The sequence below is a fragment of the Branchiostoma lanceolatum genome, chromosome 9, assembly GCF_035083965.1.
Source record: "Branchiostoma lanceolatum isolate klBraLanc5 chromosome 9, klBraLanc5.hap2, whole genome shotgun sequence".
NCBI classification, from domain to species: domain Eukaryota; kingdom Metazoa; phylum Chordata; class Leptocardii; order Amphioxiformes; family Branchiostomatidae; genus Branchiostoma; species Branchiostoma lanceolatum.
This window is the reverse complement of record NC_089730.1, coordinates 8,748,983-8,770,130: the sequence shown is the minus strand read 5'-3', so window position 1 is coordinate 8,770,130 and position 21,148 is coordinate 8,748,983. Positions and strand designations below refer to the sequence as shown.

At 39.7% G+C, this 21,148-nt stretch overlaps 1 protein-coding gene across 3 annotated transcripts in view; it reads right to left on the bottom strand.

Moving 5' to 3' along the window:
- Nucleotides 1-21,132, bottom strand: part of LOC136442197 (G-protein-signaling modulator 2-like) — a 41,902-nt gene extending 20,770 nt beyond the window's left edge. Inside the window, exons 1-8 of one of the 3 annotated variants that reach the window (XM_066438932.1) lie at nucleotides 20,956-21,132; nucleotides 18,105-18,219; nucleotides 13,086-13,313; nucleotides 11,153-11,288; nucleotides 10,265-10,407; nucleotides 9,489-9,612; nucleotides 8,929-9,044; nucleotides 7,810-7,983 (exon numbers count right to left, since the gene is read on the bottom strand). In XM_066438932.1, the coding sequence (XP_066295029.1) occupies nucleotides 7,810-7,983; nucleotides 8,929-9,044; nucleotides 9,489-9,612; nucleotides 10,265-10,407; nucleotides 11,153-11,288; nucleotides 13,086-13,312 (920 nt within the window). In that variant the 5' untranslated portion in view covers nucleotide 13,313; nucleotides 18,105-18,219; nucleotides 20,956-21,132. The remainder of the gene's footprint in view (nucleotides 1-7,809; nucleotides 7,984-8,928; nucleotides 9,045-9,488; nucleotides 9,613-10,264; nucleotides 10,408-11,152; nucleotides 11,289-13,085; nucleotides 13,314-18,104; nucleotides 18,220-20,955) is intronic. The other 2 variants (XM_066438933.1, XM_066438934.1) reach the window with 2 other exon arrangements.
- Nucleotides 21,133-21,148: the final 16 nt, after the last annotated feature.

Sequence of the window (21,148 nt, the reverse complement as noted above, 5' to 3'; positions counted from 1 at the left end):
TATTCCGTAGTTCATACATGATCTACGAATATATACGATCCTTACTTTTACTATTAGTAAAACTTGTATGAATTCCATAAAATTCATATGTTTCGTAGTAGTGGATTGTATGAATTATGTAAAAATTGTCTATTTCTTGGTAGTGGATCGTATGAATTCCGTAAAGTCATATGAATTCCATAAAATCAATATGAATGCCGTAAAATCTGTATGAATTCCATAAAATTTTTATGAAATCGGTAAAACTCATTTGAATTCCGTAAAATTTGAATGACCACTTAGGCACCCCTGGTAGTAGAAATACTAGTAATACATTTTATTCCTTTTGCATGAGGTTATGATGGCACATGCACTGCTCAGATGATCACTGGTATGGCATTGATAATCAGAATACACAAACGCTGAAGAAGAAACCTGAGGAAATATGAGTGACATCTTTATAACATCTGGTGGTGGCAACTGTGAAAAACATGCTGAGAATCACCTGAAAGTTCACTCTATTATGCACAACCTGTGCCCTTCTATCATACACAGCTGTTATATCTATGTCAAAACAATATTCTGAAAAAAAAATTCACAGCCTAGCTAAACCCTAAAAACTAACAGCATCAGAAAGTCACAGAGAAATTCATTCATAATTTCAACACCATGTTCATAAATGGTGAATACAACAGATGCTGAAAAACCCTACAAACCTCTTAACGCCAATACCTTTCCTTCCAGTCAGGGGTATAATATCTAGATGGCTATATCACTAAGTTATCATTACATCTACATAACCTGCAATCATAACAGTTTAGGACTACCTAATGTCTCACAATTGGTGTCAGCTCTGGAATCGTGGTGTCTTTCATGTGACTTACACAAGCAAAAGATCACAAGGCAATAGACAATTCCAAACCACCTGTTACCAACCCCTAATACCCAAAACCACAGAAAGAGAGCTGGAAACCACAAGATTTTCCGGGATGGGGAAGCCATGAGCTGGTATCATTGAACTGTAAACTCACATATTTTCCTGGGGGCTTAATTTTGTGGTAGGAGGTTTTCGTAGTTTAAACAAATCTGCAGTACAGTACATAGTAGCAATACAATGGAAACGAACATTCACGTTGTCATGAATTCACCGTGGAGAGCTCACCTCGCAAAACGTGAAAATAAAACCACTGCAGACATTTCAGGATCTACAGTACGAGTCTTGTACACGTAGTTATTATCAATCATATGCAATGTAGGATTGGCATACATACACCCTTAAGTTGATTAGGATGAACTACTACAAACAGTTAAAATTCACACATCTATTATACAAATGGAGACAGTCAAATTACAATGCATTCTCTGAACTGACAGCATTATAACATGGTATTTGTACCATTCAGTTTCCATAGCTCTATACACACATTGTCCATCTTATGTCTGTATAAAACAATATATTCACACATGCTCTAGACTTCAGCAAACATACAACAGGTGGGAATTATACATGTTTTCTTCAATAGAATATTCATATTACATCTATATCCATGTTCTTCTATATATATATATATATCCGTGTTATAGTCAGATCAGGGCTAGAGTGTACAAAAAATTATCTTTTAATGAATTATAATTATATATCACAAATTGTGATTCACCCTTCAATGGCAGCACACCCCATGGCTAGAACGTGTAATATTTCTCTGGACAATTGGGAGCTCATTTCATCTAACACGCTGGTGGTGTTGCAAGCCTAGCCTTGGAATCTGCATCTAATTATGACATGAATAGGTCAGGATGTAGAGACAGAAAGGATGGAGGGTACATTGTTATAGCCTCCATCAGGCCTTTCTATGGGTGTTTGGATTGTAAAATCCAGCAAAAAAAGGAATAATTGGCCATTAGAGTCAGTCCATGGTAAGGTTCATAATTCACCCGTGAATGAAACCCTTTGGTGGCCAAACTTCCTTGGCAAATACTCTCCCTATAGCCGGCATATAGCCTGCGATACCTTATTACCTCCATAATATTACGTTGTATTTTACACCTTGTGTTTTCAAATAAAATTAAGAGCTATCAGGGCTCAAAGTTAACTATGTCCCTATGTCCCGGGGCCACCAAAATTTGACCTGGGACAACTCAATAATCAATTCGGGACATATTTGGGACAATCAGGGCTCCTGAGTGCCACAGTGCTCCTCCCTTGTGAAACTGTATACTGGTCCCACCCACTGTTTTTGGTGTGGTACTAGTCTTCTCAAAATCAATCATCATTTATCACTCAGCATAGTGAAAGGAAAGCCTGTCCCAGCTAGGCTGTGGCACATGTCTGCTCCCCTGACGGGGGGTCAGCAGAGGGATGGTCACACCTCATTTACTTGATTAAGGTTTGCCCTGCAAGATTAGAAATCAAACATTTTCGGATTTGTTCTACCTCCCCAAGAGCCACCGCATCAATGAAGTCTTTAAACTCTGCAGAATTATGCTTTTTCTTTTATAACCTATTAAAATACATTATTTCAGGAACAATATTTCTGGTTGTTAACTTTGTTGAAACTTGTGTTTACTACTGAGTGTATATACCTTTGTATGTATTATATTTTTCAAATTTCATGCAATTTTCTATTTTACAATACACAATTTTGTATATAACTAAAAAAAAATATTCTAACACAGATTGGCTTGGGCTCAGGTCCTGACTTGAGTATAGGTCCAAACCTGAACATGAACCTCTGGAACTGAATGCAGACCCGACACTAAGTTCATATCTTTGGCCCTGGTTGGGACACTTCAGGACACTTTCGGGACAGTTGAAATCCACTTTTGGGACAATGTTGGGACAGTAGGGGAAAAAGTTAATTTCGAGGCCTGGCTATGGTTCTGAATAATATGTAGCCTGATATCCAAAACCTACTATACATGTAATCTCTCCTATCCTCTCCACAAACAGAGGAGAGAAGAGACTCGGGACCTATGATAGGTTTGGATACCACGCTACATATTATTTACAAGGACATCTGCCAATAGCACCATATCAGCCTGCCACTGGCCATGTGTGCTTTGGAGATAGCAATGATCCATGCTGACTCGTTATTTCCCACAAAGGACCAACTTTATGTGTGTTTTTTTTGGCTAAAGGATAAGGATGATAGTAAAAGCAGCCAGCCCTGCTGGCTTTACCCAGCACTACGAACCCCAAAATGCGACATTCGGCAACTTCAGCGACTTTTTTGCGACGTCTCTTAATGGGTGGAAATCCTGCTAGCATAATGCCTCTTTTTTGCGACAAACGACCGGGGTACCGATTGTAGATAAGATGTTCATACCGCCCGCCAGCAAACTGCGTCTTCTTAGCGACATATGGCGGGTGTCATGTTCTGCTATACACAGTGGACCTTACACCCTGCGATCGGCAAGTGTCGGTTCTTAATCGACCGTGACTTCCTACTGTGTTTGCTAATGAGGTCGGTATATAGACTCCGCGTGTGGAGCTGGAAGTCTGTATACATGTAGCGAGTCATACGGTAACCGTTGTAACAGTAGCCTACGATAGTACCCATTATTTAGTGGTTGTATTATTATTGTGTCCATAAAGATGTTTGTTTCTTGAAGGAAGGAACCAACTCAACGCTAGTGATTACGTTTGCATATAAATAAAGTAAATCTGACTGCGCTGTAGCACCAAGCACGCATGGATCGATCAAGGAGTTTATATAAACTATAAACTCTTTGCATAGTCCAAAACCTCCTTGATTGGTCCGCTTGATTGGTCCGCTCAGTCGTGAAACTCAGTGCACCGACCGATTGCGACAGCCCGCCTTACAACTAGTACCATACAACGGCCCACGACCGGTCGACCCCCCTCCGCCTATACCTCCGCCCGCTAGCAGCCCGCGCCCGCACCACCATGCAGCAAGGAGGTTCTTGCATGCAGCGGCCCGCGGCCGCCGACTTGTTGATCGATCACCCGCTACCACCCCTCGTGCGCGATAAACAGAGTCAAAGGTCATTCGACCACGGTACAACGCCAAGAAGGTACCATTCTAGCCGTCGGTGGAAAATATCAACCCATTTCGTAAGCGTTGTCGACCCAAACCAATGAGGTTTTAATATAATCAGAGAAAATCTTCTTGACCAAACTAAGCATACATACAAAAAAGGTTTGGATTGTCTTTTTTTTTGCGACATTGATTGCGTTAATGGTTAATTGCGTTATCGGTACCCCGGTCGTTTGTCGCAAAAAGGAGGCATTATGCTAGCAGGCGGCCCCGCTGGATTTCCACCCATTAAGAGACGTCGCAAAAAAGTCGCTGAAGTTGGCGAATGTCGCATTTTGGGGTTCGTAGTGCAGAGAGCAGATTACCTGATAAATCAGACCGTAGTACTGTACCTTCCTTATCAGTAATGGTGTTGATGTATCCCTGTGAGTCCCTGTGGCGCAAGCAGAAAGTTACCCCACAGCTTGGCACATGGATCAAAGTATGTGGATCCAGAGGGCGGAGGTTTGAACCACGCTCAGGCACGATTGTGAGGGTTCGTCCTTTCAGATGGGAGCAATACGTAAAAGAACCCAACCCAACTTATCGAGACGAGTAGCAGTGACCCAGCGTGCTTGGCTGAAAGCGAGAGCTGTACCAAAGCCACACTGCACTACTACAAACTACATGCACAAGCACCATGCTTATAACATATTCCATTACAAATGCAGAGCAACAGGTGAGCCAAATTGTAGACTACTACCTACCACATTTTGGGTAACATCCAATATTTCACAAATTCAAGATGTATAGATTACATCATTTTTTACAACCCATCATCACATTTTAAAAGTTGACAACCTGGCATTGATACAAATAGAGCCTACCTCTTGTGACAGATATCCCAGGACACTCTTGCCTACACAGTAGCATTAGCAGAGCTCTGCATTACATGACTTTTCAGTTTTGCAAAGGGCAACAGTTTCAGTCGAAGACAAGTGGGCATTTTGCTTTGTTCAATTATGAAGTTCATAATAACCAGATGTTTTCATTAAACATTGTGACAGAGGTTGATGATCTATACATTGAGAAGAAAACTGCCACCGTATATTATATCACTCAAATTCACAATAAACATCTGGGACAAAAGATGACGTACATTGAAGACAAGGCGGTCAATATACATTATAAAACTTCCTGGTGTAGAATAACTTCTGGTGGGATAAGCATGTTTTAAACTAAGGGATGGAAAAAGACTAAAGAGACATTATTGACAGTTATGTCATTATGGCCATGACAAAAATGCATCCAGGCTGATACTGTATTAGAAAATCTGCAGAGGAAAACTGAAATATCAGATAACAAAAATGACTAATAGAAAAAAAATTCACCTAATAACAGGTAAAAATGCACCTGTCAAGGTCCAAAATTTTGAAACAACTCCTCAACAATCCTTCCTGTTCTATCTGTTACGCTTCCTAAAGTCACTGCGAAGAAAGAAATGTGATCTAATTGCTTTATAACAACATTGAAACATAAACAAAAAAACAAGGAACTTCTCATCTGAGATAACCATCAAATTCCCTATGAAACAGGCATGCTATCACATTCTCACTACATATACATGTACACAACAAAATCAATATACTGTACCATCAGACAAAACACCCTTGCAGTTCTACCTGCCTTTTACAGCTGGACTAGCCTCCTGGTTATGTCAGGCTTGTTTTCATCCTTACACTGTCAGGTTACCTAACACAAGCCTCTCAAGATGGCATGCAGATAGCTGTCATTTCCTGTCAAAACCAGAACCGACTGGTTACTACTAATCATGGGAAGACAAAGCATACCCATCTCAGCAGCTGAGCCTCCCACAGTTCCTTTCAAACTATGACATCATACCTAATAGGAATATGGCTTACCTGTTTTCCTCATCAAAAATCAAAGATTACAGGACCTAATCCTGTACAACACAGCGACACAGTGCACAGATAGCTCCTCCCTGCACATTTGTGCTGAGCTAATAGACTGTGCTGGTTAAAGTGTTGCTTGAAGCTAAGTGATGACGTAGCGCCCACCGACAACAGAGATTGAATTCCACTTAAAGTGCTTTGACCCCAAGTTTGAGTGCATTACTGGAGGGTATTACCATAAGTACCGGTGTAGCCTTGTACCTGGGAAACAGGCTATGTTATCATCTTGTTTACAACACAAGAAATGACTGGTGCGGTTGGAAGAGCATTTTCCATACACACATTACTGTAAACCTTCAAATATTTGCAGTGGTGTTCTGTTCAGGTTTAGCAGGTCCCTCTCCACTTCTAAATCATCACATCCCAAACAATACAGATTTTTGGTCAGTCGAACACTGTGTACACATCGCAAAGCTCTCCCTCTCTTTTCTCACCCATGGAATTAGTCCCCTCTAACTTGAAAGAATTTACAGTATATTGTAACACAGCCAACTACATGTATTTGATGGAAAAAAATCATTATAATGTTACATGTAGCATTGAGATTGATACATGTACCATATTTGACAGATAAGGTACATACTTTCATTATAATGCTTGCATTGATATCTGCAATTAGTATTACTTCCAGTCTAAAACATTATTTTCAGATTTGATAAGATTTTTTGAAAATCTAAAGGTAACATTTGTGTTTGGCTCGAGGGCATGCAAATGACGTTGTTAGGCAGCAGGCAGTTTACATCGCCATGGTAACACTGCTGCTGCACCACCTATACATATAGATCAAAGCAACTAGGGCAAATGTCTGGAATATTAGTTTATCATCTGACAACCTTGCTGTGATACTAATAGGTAAGATAATTGCACCTCTAACATTTGGTTCATAGCCTGGGTACCATCATACATAGTGACCGCTGACTCAAACGTTTTTGCTTGCTAACCGTGATGGGTTCATGCTAGGGCTTTCTTCAGCACCCGTCCCTCTGTCCCAGAATGGAAATTAAAAGTTGCTTGTGGGGAGGGACAAAAATTCACCCCCTCTGTCCAAAAATCTGATCTTCATGACAGGAAACTAAATGTAAATGTATTTTTGTAAGCTCAAAATGACAACGGAAATCAACAACATGGGCTCCCAAACAATGAGTTGGACGGGAAAAATTTAAATGCTGGAGACAGCCCCGATTCATGCCCTAGCACTGTGAAGGAAGGTTTAGCAAAATAAAGGAGAGAACTTCACAAATGTTTCAAGCTTTCTTAAAACCTGCCTTCTTTTAGTTTTACTGCCTACTGCTAAATTAAGTCCCCTAAAACATAAATGATTTAAATTTCAGAGTAGCAAGTACGGTAAATTTTGAAATGTTTGCAGTGGTTATATTTTCATGGGTTTTGCAGTGACCTCTCCACTTAAATCAATGACAACATAATTATGTTTCTCCAACGTATTACTACTTTACTACAGAATTCTTTCAAACACAACTTACAACACCGCAAAAAAAACCTTTCCTCTTCTACAGTAAAATTAAGTCCAAAACTCTGTCACTTCTTTGTCAGCCCAAGATCTGTCTATCACTCCAATTTAGAGACCCTTCCATCTTCAGATAAAAAATTACACAAAACCCGGAAGTTTCCAATTATTCTATAGCAGCAGAGCAAACCTCAAGGGGGCCAAAAATCTAATAATTTAGACGTCTCATCAAGAACTAGCCACATATCAGATATCAACTCAATCTGTCAAGGCATTCTTGAGTTATACTATTTACAATTGTTGTGCAATAAAGTTATTTGATACTATTTACAAACACCAAATAACACACCAAACCAGGCAATAAGATTCCCTTCTGCCTTTGACAAAGGCAAAAAGAAGTGTAAGATGTCCTCACCTGTCTCCCAGGTCCTGAGCTATCTGTAGATGGCGTAGATGATACTCCACGGCCTTCTCGTAGTCCCTCAGTAGTGTGTAGGTGTTCCCTAGGGAGTAACAGGCCTGTGCCTCGATGGCTCTGTCTCCCAGCTGTGTGGCAATCTGCAATGTTTTCCTGCAGGAAAAAGTTTTCCTGAATAGATTGGACTTGTCAGATGAGGGTTCCTTTGTACTGTACAATATGCCGAGTCTGTTAGTATGCAGTATTAGTTAAGTATTCCCACACATACACAAGGTAACAGTTACTCAAGCAATGGGATAAAATTTGGAAACAGTCAGACGCATCAGACAGTATCCACTGTTTTTGGTCAGTGACTAGACCATGCATATTTTTTACCTGGATGTCTAACCTTCATTGACGCATAAAAAAATCTAGTACAAAGCTAAGTATAAAATATGAAATAACATGGTTGGGTAGAAGTATAACTCTATTAATATTATATCTACCAATCCGATAAAACTTTTCACGGATACAAATACTTCTGCTGTAAATCAATTTTTACAAAGAGACAAATTTTCAACAGAAAAACTCTTCGTTAGGAAAATTTGGTGAAGTTCTCAAATAAAGCAGAAAAATGACAATGTACACAAAGTGTAAAGTCACATTTGCAGCGGCTTTCAAAATAGTTACGTTTTTTGTACTTTTGAAAACCCAAAGGAATTAGTAGACCAACTCTTAGCCAGACAATCTTGCCCAGACATGCAGGTATGTATCAATATTCAGAATTGCCGGGAGACATGTATGTTTAAGCATTTAGTACAAAAGTGTAAAACCTGCCAAAACAATGAGACAACTTTTTTCACTTTACAATTACAGGGCTTTTAAGATACAATAAGAATTGATATATTTATTCACCTCTAACAGAAACTATTTCATATACGATATAACTCATAACTTAACATATAGTGATATACGATATACTGTACCTTGTTCCAGATTGACAATCTGTGGTACCTACCACTATCAAATAGCACTCTGACTACAAACTCCCCCTATTGATATATAAAAGAACTGCAGAAGCTCTAGCCAGTCAAAATGGTCTGATATTCAGCAGTACAAATGACCTTCGAGACCTACTTGTAATATTCAGCTGCAGTTTCAAACTCTCCCAGGAAGATGTGTGCGTTTCCTAGGTTACTGTAGGCTCGTCTCTCTGCTGCCTTGTCACCAAATTCCTTGGCAATCGCAAGTCGCTACGGACAAAATATAATTTGTAAATATTTCACCTAATGTTATAGTCTCACATTTCTCATGACTTTCTTTGGCATGGAGCATTATTAGAAACTCATGTACATGTATATGATCCCTTAGCACAGTTGTATGAAAGATGCAGAGCGTAACCTTGGTCTCTTAAAGTTTAAAGCTTTCTTAATGCCATTTGAGTACAAATGCCCTTACACTTACATACTAGACTGCAGACTAAGAAGAATCAAGAAATATACACAAATCATGCTCATTACTGTTTTTTGTGCATTTTGCTGGGTTTTTTTTGTATCATATTTCCTGCAAACTGCCTTTCCGGGCAATGGTTTGAAAATGCGACCCAGGCCTAAGTTTTGACAGTAATGTACCTAAATTGATAATCAATCGATCAAAGATTTGGTTATACTGCTAATATTGATAACATTGACTCTCACCTCCTCATGGAACATGATGGCTCGGCTGAAGTTACCCAGCAGGTAGTGGGTGTTGCCTAGGTTACCACACGCCCTCCCCTGTGCAGCTCGATCCCCCAGCTCCTTCACAATGGTCAGGTTGGCTCTGGAACATCAAGTTATCAACATCAAGTTGTAGCCCTGATTCTTTTGTGCTTTAAAACAGGCAATGCTATGTTGTGACATATATATAGAATACAACACGGGGTATTCCGTATCACCCAAGGTACCAGCCCGACCGCGGGTCGGATTGCCCGGCGGCCGTAACGGGCCATCCTACGCATGGTCGTGCTGGAACCTTGGGTGATACGGAATATCCGTGTTGTATTCTATATATACACCAAATTACAGTTATTCAAGCAACTGGATATGTATGGAAACGGTCTGTTTTATCCAATTGCTTGAGTACTAGTAACTGTCATTTGGCGTTTCTTATTACCTGGATGTCTAATCTTCATCAACGTATTATGTTATGTTAATTTGTGAAAATTCCTGGATGGAAGTCCTCAACTTCTGGCCCAACAATCTACTTTTTTTTCAGACGTGGAAGCAGATCTTTGGCGCCGCTTGCCATGCATCATTCTAAAAAATAACTGCCTTCACCTTCCAAAAATCAGTCCAGCTTGCCAACAAGGCTCTTGGCAAATCCCCAGGACAAATTACTTAGATTACTATGCAATGCCGTTGGGATGTTGGGCCATACCCGACTTAGTACACCATAACAAGTGAATCCAGGACTAATAACGTGGCTGGCTCACTCGTAAAACTCGGTGGCCTTTTGAAGTGAAGCCTTGACATCCTCGGGAAAGTCCCCTGGGTCGTGTTGGCTGTTCCGTCCTGCGTGCTTCCCCTTGGCGTGGTAAACATTACCCAGGTTGTACAGGGCCCTGGCCTCACCAACCTGAAAACACAAGTTACGTCAATGAAGGTTAGACATCCAGGTAATAAGATACGCCAAAAGAGTTACTAAAGACACTGAATAAAATTGTGAAAATTTTAAATTTTTACAAACAAGTTACACTGCAATCAGGAAAAAAATTCCAAAGGAAGTTGTTACACAATGATATATGTGTATCAAGCAGTCTCAGCTTATTCATATTACCACAGGGACATAATATCCAAAGGGATATTTTGGGGATTTTTACGTGCAATTTGGGAAGACCCATATTTGTGAGAGATAATAAAGTATAACATAAAGAAAGTAATATACATGTAAGATTATTCAGTGAGCAATATGAAGTCTTAAGGACAACAAGTAGATTTTTTTAAAGACTCAATTTGGAAACTTAGCATCAATAAATAAAAAGCAATCAACAAAAAATCAGCAAGTAACAATTGGTTCCGATCAGACCAAAGTAACTTAGAAGAACAAAAATAAATGTTTTAGACTAGACATGAAATCATGTTATAAGAAATAAGTACACAATAAAAAAAAAAAGATCCTATTATAAGGGATAAGCTTAATGAGGAGTTTGCATGATTTTGAGCATTGATATTGTCAATGTTCATTTAGAAAGTCCTGTTCCTGTATTCATTTGAAAAGTGTGAATGTTCTGGTCGATTTTAAGTGAGACAGTAGGGACTTCCAGTGCGCTGCTTCAGAGCACAGTACTCTAGCATATATTGTATTGATTATTCCGTCTCACCTTATCAGCCAGTTCCCTGGAGATGTCCAGGTGCCTCTGACAGCAGACAATGGCCTCGTCAAATTTGCCCAGAACCTTCAGCGTGTTGCCTAGGTTACCGCTGGCCTTTGCCTCTCCGAGTCTGTCACTCAGGGTTCTGTACAGGCAGGGGGAAAAAAATAGGAAGTTTAGGTTTAGATCTGAGAAGAAGGAAATATTTTCACTGAGCACATTCACCACAGCAATACAAAGTCGTGATCGTGTATACAAGGATGATATGTCGTATATAGTTCCCATGTAGTTGTGTTGGAGAATACATTGTATGCAGGGCATGTTTTTCTGATGCAACATTGACCAAACATCCTTCAGATACAGTAATGAATTCTTTTTAACTAAAACTTACAACACCCTGATAACATGTTGCGACTGAGGTTCCATACTGGTGAAGGTTTGTTGTTGACAGTGATCACTGATAAATAACAACAATTCATCAACCACCCGATCGTCTTGAGTCTCGCACATGTGCACTATGTTCTGGGTACGTGCTTGTTGACAGAGGCTTTCGCAGTCTGGGTGCTGTCAACAGTCTAAATGCTTCATCAAGCTATTTTCAGTCTCTACAGTTGTATCTGTCACTTTTCTTATAACTTATATAAGCAGGATATTTGTGTGGTTGGCTCGTTTGAAAGGCAAACATACCAAACAGACCTCTTGCCTTCACTCGCATATCTCTGTAGCCATCCTCCAGATTGTAACATTGCAATCAAATATTGCTTGCAATCAAGTAGCTCTCAATATAGTGCTGAGGTTTTAGAAAGCAAAACATACATACCATTCTTTAAAAACTTGGGAACCACAAAATTTGGCATTTATCTTTGTCACAGGTAAGGGGGAATGACAACAATGTGTTTGCAGCTGGTTAAATAAGATTGCATACCAAACATCATGTGTTAGACTTAGAGCCTTTGGAAACTTTCCCTTTATTTTTTTTGGTGTAAACTCGGTAAAGGATCATGAAGCAAAATGATAAGACTGAAATTTGCATCGTTTAGAGGTGTTTCAGGGGAAGAGCATTAGAATTTCCCAACCCACATAATTTTATATACCGAACCGACAGAAATAATCTTGCTTGCTATTTTGCTTCTCTACTTTTCAAACATTTCTAATCCTGTTGTTTGGTGGACTAATGGAAGTTTAAAGCTTTGACGAGGACAAAACATCTCCTTCAGCTTTTGGAGAGGTGTCCGTGAATACAGGTGCAGGCATGCTCTAATATTTGCAGTTGCTCCATGTGCGGGCAGATTAAATAAATAAGGCCTCTGTTGTGTACATGGCTCAAGCCTTTTTGGGTAAACTGGGGCAATTCTCACAATCTGTCTTCATCTTGAGTCTGTCAAGGTGCCTGCAGGTTTGGACGTTACAAAAACGGCTCTTGAGTAGATTTGTGGTGAATGCTTTCACTTTTCCAAGTAAAGTAATAAATGTAAATTAGCATTCCAGTTTAGGCAGAAACTAGCTAGCCAATTGGAAGAAATTAGAATGAGAAATACCAGTCTCACATTTGTCCAACTTTAAGACAAACCTATTTCCATGTACGACCTTATCGTATCAGGGCTCAAAATTCATTTTTGGGAATAGGTGCCTAAGAATTTATGTGCGTAGAAAAATTTGGGGTTGCACAACATAGAATAATGAACAAAAGCTAAGCTTTAAATTGCATAGCCTACTTCAAAATTCTATTAACACTTAAATGTCAAGAAAATGCTGTATACCATTAATGTGCATACTAGTATACAATAATAGTACCTTTACATATGTAACCCAACACAAATATCTGAGTGCACTGGTGCACCTGTGTGCACTGGTGCTCCAATACTAAGTGCAGAAAAGTGCATTTTGAGTCCTATTTGTGATAAAACAGAGTACATGTAATGCAGCAATGAGAAGTCCCCACCTTGCCAGTGTTAGATCATGTCTGTGGTACTCCAGGGCCTTCTCGTATTCCTGCAGGTAGAAATACGCGTTGCCCAGCTGGCTGTAGATAGCACTCAGCGTCTTCAGGTCTTCCGTTCCCACCTGCACCGCCGACTCGAAGAACGAGACTCCGGCGCGACAGTCTCCCGCCTTGCAGAGCCGCTCTCCTTCAAGCGCGAGCTCCATACATGACGCGTCCATGGTCATCCTGTGAATAGAGCCAAGTCAAGTCACACGGTCGCTTTTCAACAAGGTCCAAGTAGAGGGGTCACAGATAAGAGTAAAAAAACCCAACCCCACACCTATACATAGTGAAGATCAATAGACAATAGTCATAAATAATATGTAGAAATAAATAAACAAATACATGAATACATCATTAATTCCTTAGCCACACATGTCTGTGATTAAATCCTAGTTATGCCTGTTCCATAAGCGATTTGAAAATATTGACGGACGTAGCCACCCTGCTGTGTGGCTAGGTCTTGTTCCGTACTACTGAGCCAGAGTAGGCCAGGCTTCTTCTGTATGCTTGTGACGAGCAGAATGATTGAAAGCGGGGACGACAGGATGACAACATATAAAGGCTTGATGTCTAATCAGATGTAATTGGTTGGAGAGCAGATGGTATCCGCACATGTGCATAAATCACTTGACCTGGATTTTCATCTAAGACCTGAATGCAGATTTGGAGACTGTTCTGTTGACTACTACATATACCAGGGCTGGACAAGTTTTCAAAATAAAATTCACTTGCCATATGGGGTAAGTACTTAAAAAATCTATTTGGCCTGAACCAACTTTTCACTTGCCCAAAATTTCAATGGCATATTTCTATGCATTTTTACTTGATTGATTTACCAAATTGATAAGATTTGAATACTGTATATCGTATGTAGTTTTCAATCTCTAATGCAACAAATCACTGGTACATTACATCTAATGTGATGAAGGAAATTGTGTTATGAGCAGAGACATACATTTGACTCAATTATAATTTATATCAATCTGCTTGTTTATATAAGGCTAGTATTGATACAGGTTTACCATTGGATTAATTGCCATTAAAGATAAGGTAGTTACATACAAGTCTATAGAGAATTCTGATTTCCTGAATGTGAGATCTTTCCAATGATTTACCCTTTTTCATCTCATTCGAATCTTCGATCAATGAAGAATTAGATCTGGATGAATGCTACAATTTGACAATTGTAACAAGTTACATAAAAAAATCAAAGAACATTTAATTTTGTAAAGAGATACATTTATGTAAAACACCATAGCAACATGATATCAACCGCTTTTATATAAGCCCTAATTCTATCACATCCTGTGCATAATGAGCCTACTCTATCTGATAATAGTGGCATTGACTTAGAAGTTAGATGAAGCTTTTAAAAGGAAATTCAAATGAAACGGTCAACATGATTGATGGAATTGGAAGACATGTAATATACACCTGTCTCCTAGAACAAGGGTGCATGTTAATTATACTGAAAGAATAACATACATCGTCAGATATTCATGTCATTGCTATATGCAGTATGCATTTTTGAAATATTAAGGTTTCTGTGTTGTAGCATCAGAGAAAGTCCTAGAGCTCACAGCTTCCATTTCAAAATCCCAAAACTAAGCAGATCTGTATCTGTATTGCTGGTATGACCACCCTTCGGGGAAACACATCAGCTTTGCAGGCACGCAGCACGACAGCAGCTGGTTATTTGTATTTCACTGAATGACAGATTTCCATCATTCTATTCAGAATGGATCAAAGATTTCTTCTTACAATTCATGCACACTACCCTCAGGCACAGTATAGCTATCATATATTCCTGTCAATTCATATCTAAGCTTTGTCGGCATTGTTTGATGCCAAGCTGTCTGGATATAAAATTACATTAATATATAATAACTGCTTTGTAGTTGCTGCACCTTTCTTCCAGTGGCTTTTAACAACGGCAGTCTTCTGTGATGAAATATTAGTCCCCATACATTTGAATCAGTGTCATTATCCACCATGCAAAATGCTAGCCTCTCCTGACATGCCTGAAGAAGGTTGCACTAGAATCCCGGACTGATTCCAAGAAACCTTGTGACCCTTTTCTTTATCTACAAAATTTAATCTGCATGCCTGGTAGTTTCTAAGGATGTCTCTCTCAGGCCCCGTTCATGATGCAAAAATCAAAACGGTTTGATTCGTTTTGGCTACAATCCGAAAAGGTTTACATTTTGCGTTCACGATGCAAACTTGCACCCATGCCACGCTCAAAACGGTTTGCAGAATAAAACAGAACGAAACCGTTTCGGAGTGTTCATGTTCACAAGTAATTCAATTTATTTTGCTGAAACGGTTCGAACCGTTTTATTTTTTTCATCATGATCGGGGCCTTATGTATAATGTATGGGGAGTCGAGATTGAAAATCTGTTCATGAATCAGAGAAAAGAGTATATATATCACTACATACAATGTCTATACAAGAAGAAAATACAACTGAATGTAGAGACAATACATACATGTATTATGAAAGATATCAATAACATACAATGCAGAATCTTCTATGAATTTGTAGAAAACTTACATCAGTGGGCAGCGACAGGTTACAATGAAACCTGTACAAGTGAGCACCTCCCTCCACATAAGGAACACAAATTGTGACCACTTCTGACTGTGTAGAACTATCATATAGTTGGTAGCACTGGAATTGTTATTGCTTCAATGCCCAGTGGCAAAAACAATCCAATCCAAGGACAAGTATTTTAACGCTTGGAACCATTAATTCGACACCTTTACGCCAACGCACCATTTCATGTAAATCAACAAGCGGACTTAAGAGTATTTCGGTAATCATTGACTGTATCGTGTACGTTGTTTTTGCCGCAATTGCTACATGTGTGTAACTCTTCCAAATCATTGACATATCTCGGAAAAATTACGTCTTCAACATAGGACCCGATATGACGGCGCCTTGCGTAATCTGTTCCAAACGAACCATTAATCCGACAGTATACAACAATGTCGATGTGAACCGATAATTTCAATAGTCAGAACAACGGTTATTTCCCGATTTATCGGTCAACCAACGGCCACTTACACTAGTTACTATAGGCGCCACATGTCACAGTCGGTACGCCGCCAATGCACTCACGATACTGCGGTCAAAATAAATAGTCCTGAAAAACATCGTCCTGCGGCAGACCCGTTCTTATGTTCCATTGCAATGTCGTGGCTATTATAAACCTTGAGGTCTGATACTTAAGCCTGCTACAGCTATCGAAATGCGAGTAACTAACGTTTGCTTGCACTACTGCCCGGTAAACAAAAATATATGCCAGGCGGAAACGGAAACTATCCTAACACAGGTCATCGGCCTGTACCAAGCGAACATCAATGCGGTAGAGGGGAGTACGACTCTCGTGTGTCGCTATCGTCTTAGCCGCTGTTGGGATGTATGTTCCGGAAATATGAAAATAACACGTGTCTTTTATAGAAATTGCAAAAACTTTACTTTTGCATTAATTGCTGCCAAAATTCAATTATCTTATAGTATAACCTTCCCATTAGCATGCTAAACCCGTAGTGAGACGGTTGGTATGGTCTTCAATACCTATTTACACTAGCTTGCACGTGGCTCCGGACTTTTACATTTGAAAATAGGGGAAAATAGAAAGAGTAATTAATTTGTTGACGTCGGTTACTATTTCCAATTGCTGATGACCTGTAAACACTTGTTGGACATGTCTATTGAATAATCCAAGACAGGAAAGGGGAAAAATGAATAAATGAATAAATATAAATGACCTGCATCGTCTGCTATTGCTCACGTGATCACCCGTATGATTCTGGGAATATTCAAAATGGCGGTTTCCGAAGACGCGATCGCAAAGCCTCTGGATAATTCGCGCTTTGTTTGGATCAAGGACAAAACTAGACTTATTTGCTGTTATTGACGGACATATTGTTTATTCCTATTTTGATCGATACAAGTATAGATATGTAATGTGATGATATGAAGAAGAAAATGTCGACATTATGACGGTGTGTTGCCGCTGCTCCCTCTCCCATGATATACGTAACGTTAAAACAAACGGTTAGTAAATTGACGACCTCGTCATTGCAAAGTTTGATCTTCATGAACTTACGACTGTACCTTTTTGACATCAGTACTTAACTCGTATTGGAATGCAATTAATAGTTTTTGCATCAACCTGCTGAATCTTGATTGGCAAGCCAATACTTAAAAGTGTCGAATTAAAAGGGTGTCGAATTAATGGTTCCTAGCGTTTAACTGTGTGAGCTAGGAAACAGCCTTGCGTTCAAGGCTGTCAGAGCTAATGAAATACATTCATATCCTTTGTCCAAATGCAATTAACATTGACATTACGTATGGGATATACCCTCCCATGCAAAGAACGTGACATTTGAGTAAGTACATTTACATGTACTAACTGTGTGTTTAGGAGACTTCTATAGACAGAACACTTGGGGGTATGCATATGAACATTACCAAGCAATTATGTCTGACGTAACTGAAACACAAGAAGCCAGATGGTCCCAAATAAATTGTCTTTGGATGCAATAAACATCAGGGTTCGTCTGAATTGACATATATTAATTTTGAAACTACTTTAATAAACCACCTGGGAAAATTATCATTACATGTATTCATGGATGGCCCAAGGCTCATACCAAGCTCTGAATTTTTCTTTGGTCTCTATGGAGCAATGATTCTTGTTGAGGTTTAACCAGTAGCCTGACTGATGATCAGGGCTGTAATAAATTTTGGTAGAGGTACAGGTACAGTGGTTTAGGTACAGGTATGCATGTTCCTGTCCCTAAATTAGTATGGTCAATTATCTGTTAGTCATACATGTCTTTTTAGTGACTGATAAATTGTCATCCTTGCATGAGAATTTGCCATTTCCAAGTTCTCTCAATTTTCTGCAGCAAAGATGATCACAATTGACATCTTTGAGATGGGGATGTAAACAGTGACCCACCTGGTTATCTAAGGAATCCTGCACTGTATACAAAACAGTTGATGGAAAAGCCACAGTGTTGTCTGTCTGTTGGCTTGGAACAAACACAGCCTCTCCAAGATTACTCGATCTCGATCTGGGGTAAAGAAAAAAGAACAACACATGAAGATTGGCCAGATAAGAATTATAAGAATTATATGATACCTCTTACTGTGTCAGTAAAAGTTGAGGTTGCATTTGTCCTTTTCTCCTTTCAGGGAAATGTCCCTCAGGATAAAATCATTACGGGAGCTGAACATCAACAAAGGAAAGTGTACAAGTCTTCTATTACAATACAGACGTTTTTTTTAATCATTTGGTAACACAGCTCACTATTGTAGCAAACAAGCATTAGACACATTTTGAGCTGCATGGAACACCTGAGCCACCAGACATTGTGAAAGCTCTGGGGATATTAGTGGCTTCCTGTCTTACTCCGAGATGGCTTCCTTGCTGCCACTTACTTACTCAGGCAGGTGTAATGCAACATTCATGACATTGTTCATGGTAAATTGTGAGGTAGAGGGGGGAGGTAAAATGTGGAGATGGGAAAAGTACTAAGTAGACATAAGAAATGTAGTAAATAGGTAATACTGCACGGTGTATTCCGTATGATGACTCAGATGAGGAATACAAGTTGTTGTGTTCTTTTAATTTAATGTCATACTCACCCAAGAAAACAAACATTTAAATGTGAAATGTGCCAGATATTGACTTGAGCAAATTATGTGTCCTCAAAGGAAAGGTATAATATCAGTTCCAAGTACTTCCAACATCCAAATCCAGTATTCGAATTTCAGACAGTGGCCCATGCAACTTACAAGTAGAAGCCCCTGGCATTAAGTGCAGACCGGTCCAGAACACCTGTATTGAAGTTTTTCAAACATTATCACCGCCCATGACCAGTCATGACATAATTTTCTTCAAAAGCCAAAGTCATTAATTTATGGTCTTGGCTGTTCAATATTCAACTTGACTGCACATGTTTGATTTAAAAGGAAATTCTACAAGTTGCATTGTAAGATTATTTTAATGTAGTCTATCCTGCATGGATCTAGTTCTTAATTTCCAACACAAATTGTTTAGATGAACATGCAGCTGTCATGAGCTGCTACAATAGAAATGATACATATTACATAAAAGCTGCCAGCCAGCCTGCAGCATGACCTTCTCCCACTGATGAATTGACTGAAACTGATCCTGTTTGGCCTCTGCTGATAATTGGCCCAGTCAGGGGGAGGGTTGTGGTAAGGCTGTGGTGAGCTACTCTCCAAGCAGAGGTTGGGTTCCGGCAGGTTTTTGACATGTTTTTAGGCGTCTTTGTCGGGCTTTCTACTTTGTCATTTTTTTTTGTCTAGCCAAAAAATGACAAAGTAGAAAGCCCAACAAAAACGCCTAAAAACACATTAAAAAATTGCCGGAACCCATCCTCTGCTTGGAGAGTAGTGGTGAGCCCCAAGCGGTACATGATAGTTATATTACAGGAAAACATGGGCCAATGTACAATGTAGCCAGTCACCACTACTTAGAAATTTCAATTCTAACAGTAATACTGTACAAGATTTTATCATTGATATGACTCTTTATGAGGTGATATGAAACTCGTATCATTCCTTGGGCTTGTTGCAGCAAATCATAATTTGACTCCTTTTTTTTTTGACAGCTGATGTTTCTGACAGACGATCTTTGATTTGAAGTTTCTGATTCTATGGTGCCCATATAGTGTGCTAGTGAGTAGTGTACTTCTCAGACTCAGTATGCTAATTGATAGCCTGGGTGCCAGACCCCCAATCTTTAATAATAATATATCTGTGCCTACATAATAAATACTTTGAGATTGAGGGTCTGGCATCCAGGCTAGCTGATTGACAGATCGATCAGTGAGATGGCAAGCAACACTCCCCAGTCCCAGTACCAGGGAGATCCTGACGATTCGCTGGTACCTCCAGTCCTTGCTGGTACCAAGCTAGAGGTACCAGGCTAGACTAGAGGTAATGTCTGGGATGATTAGATTAACCCTGCTACTCACAGTCACACCTCATCTGGCTTCCTACACACATGCAAATTTATTCAACACTTCTAGGGATAAAACAATGCATGACCAAATGTATCAATGTTGTAACCCGATATTCTACATGTAGACCGCCTGTTTCTGAAATCGTGACTTTCCTCACTTCACAAAACCTTTTGTCTTGGATCGATCTGTACTTTCACCTTTAATTGACTGATAATTGTTACCTGTGGTTGTTAATTGGCCTGGGGAGGGGCTATTCTGATTATATATCAGTACCACAAGAGGCCACACATGATGTGCACACAGATTTTCATCATGATGTTTCTTGCGTTTTTGATGAAGATAATTTTCTGGCACCATTAGCATGCGTTAGGTACACAGGGAAAGAAAGAGGATTACAAGCGTTGCACGGGCCAGGAAATGTCCAAGATGCAGAATTCAAAAGGGCCCGTGCTTGGGCATCAGAACTACAGCTGAACTATCTGACTAATTTTGCGATTAGGAGCGTTCCACCACTGTTTCAGTAGGGGGAGGGGGGCTCATGTTGACAGTCTGAGACAGTGCCAACAAAAACACTTCGCCGCTGTCCACCTATTTGTTGAAAGGAAGAGCGTTTAGCAGAGGATTATATCTTGGCTTGAATCCCTCTTGAAGCGAGGAGCTGTTTGAATTCTCTGCTTCCCAACGAATAAACTGTAGTTCCAGTTTATCAGACGACAAGTTTTAAATTTTTAGTCAACACGGCTACAAAGTCAAGAGGCGGCGATTTTTTTTCCTACCAGAAAAAAATGGTAGCGCTACAGTTGAACGTTTTCTTACCTCAGAACATCTGGGGAGCCGCCTTGTTCTGTCTCGACACAGTCTAATGACGACAGTCGCACACTTTGAGACGCGCAATCCCTAAAGAATCTCGATATTTTGTGAAGATGTGAAATTATATACAGGCCACCAAATCTTGTCAAATTACTGCTATTCAAATCCGCGGCGCCTCTGATTGGTCAATATCAACTCT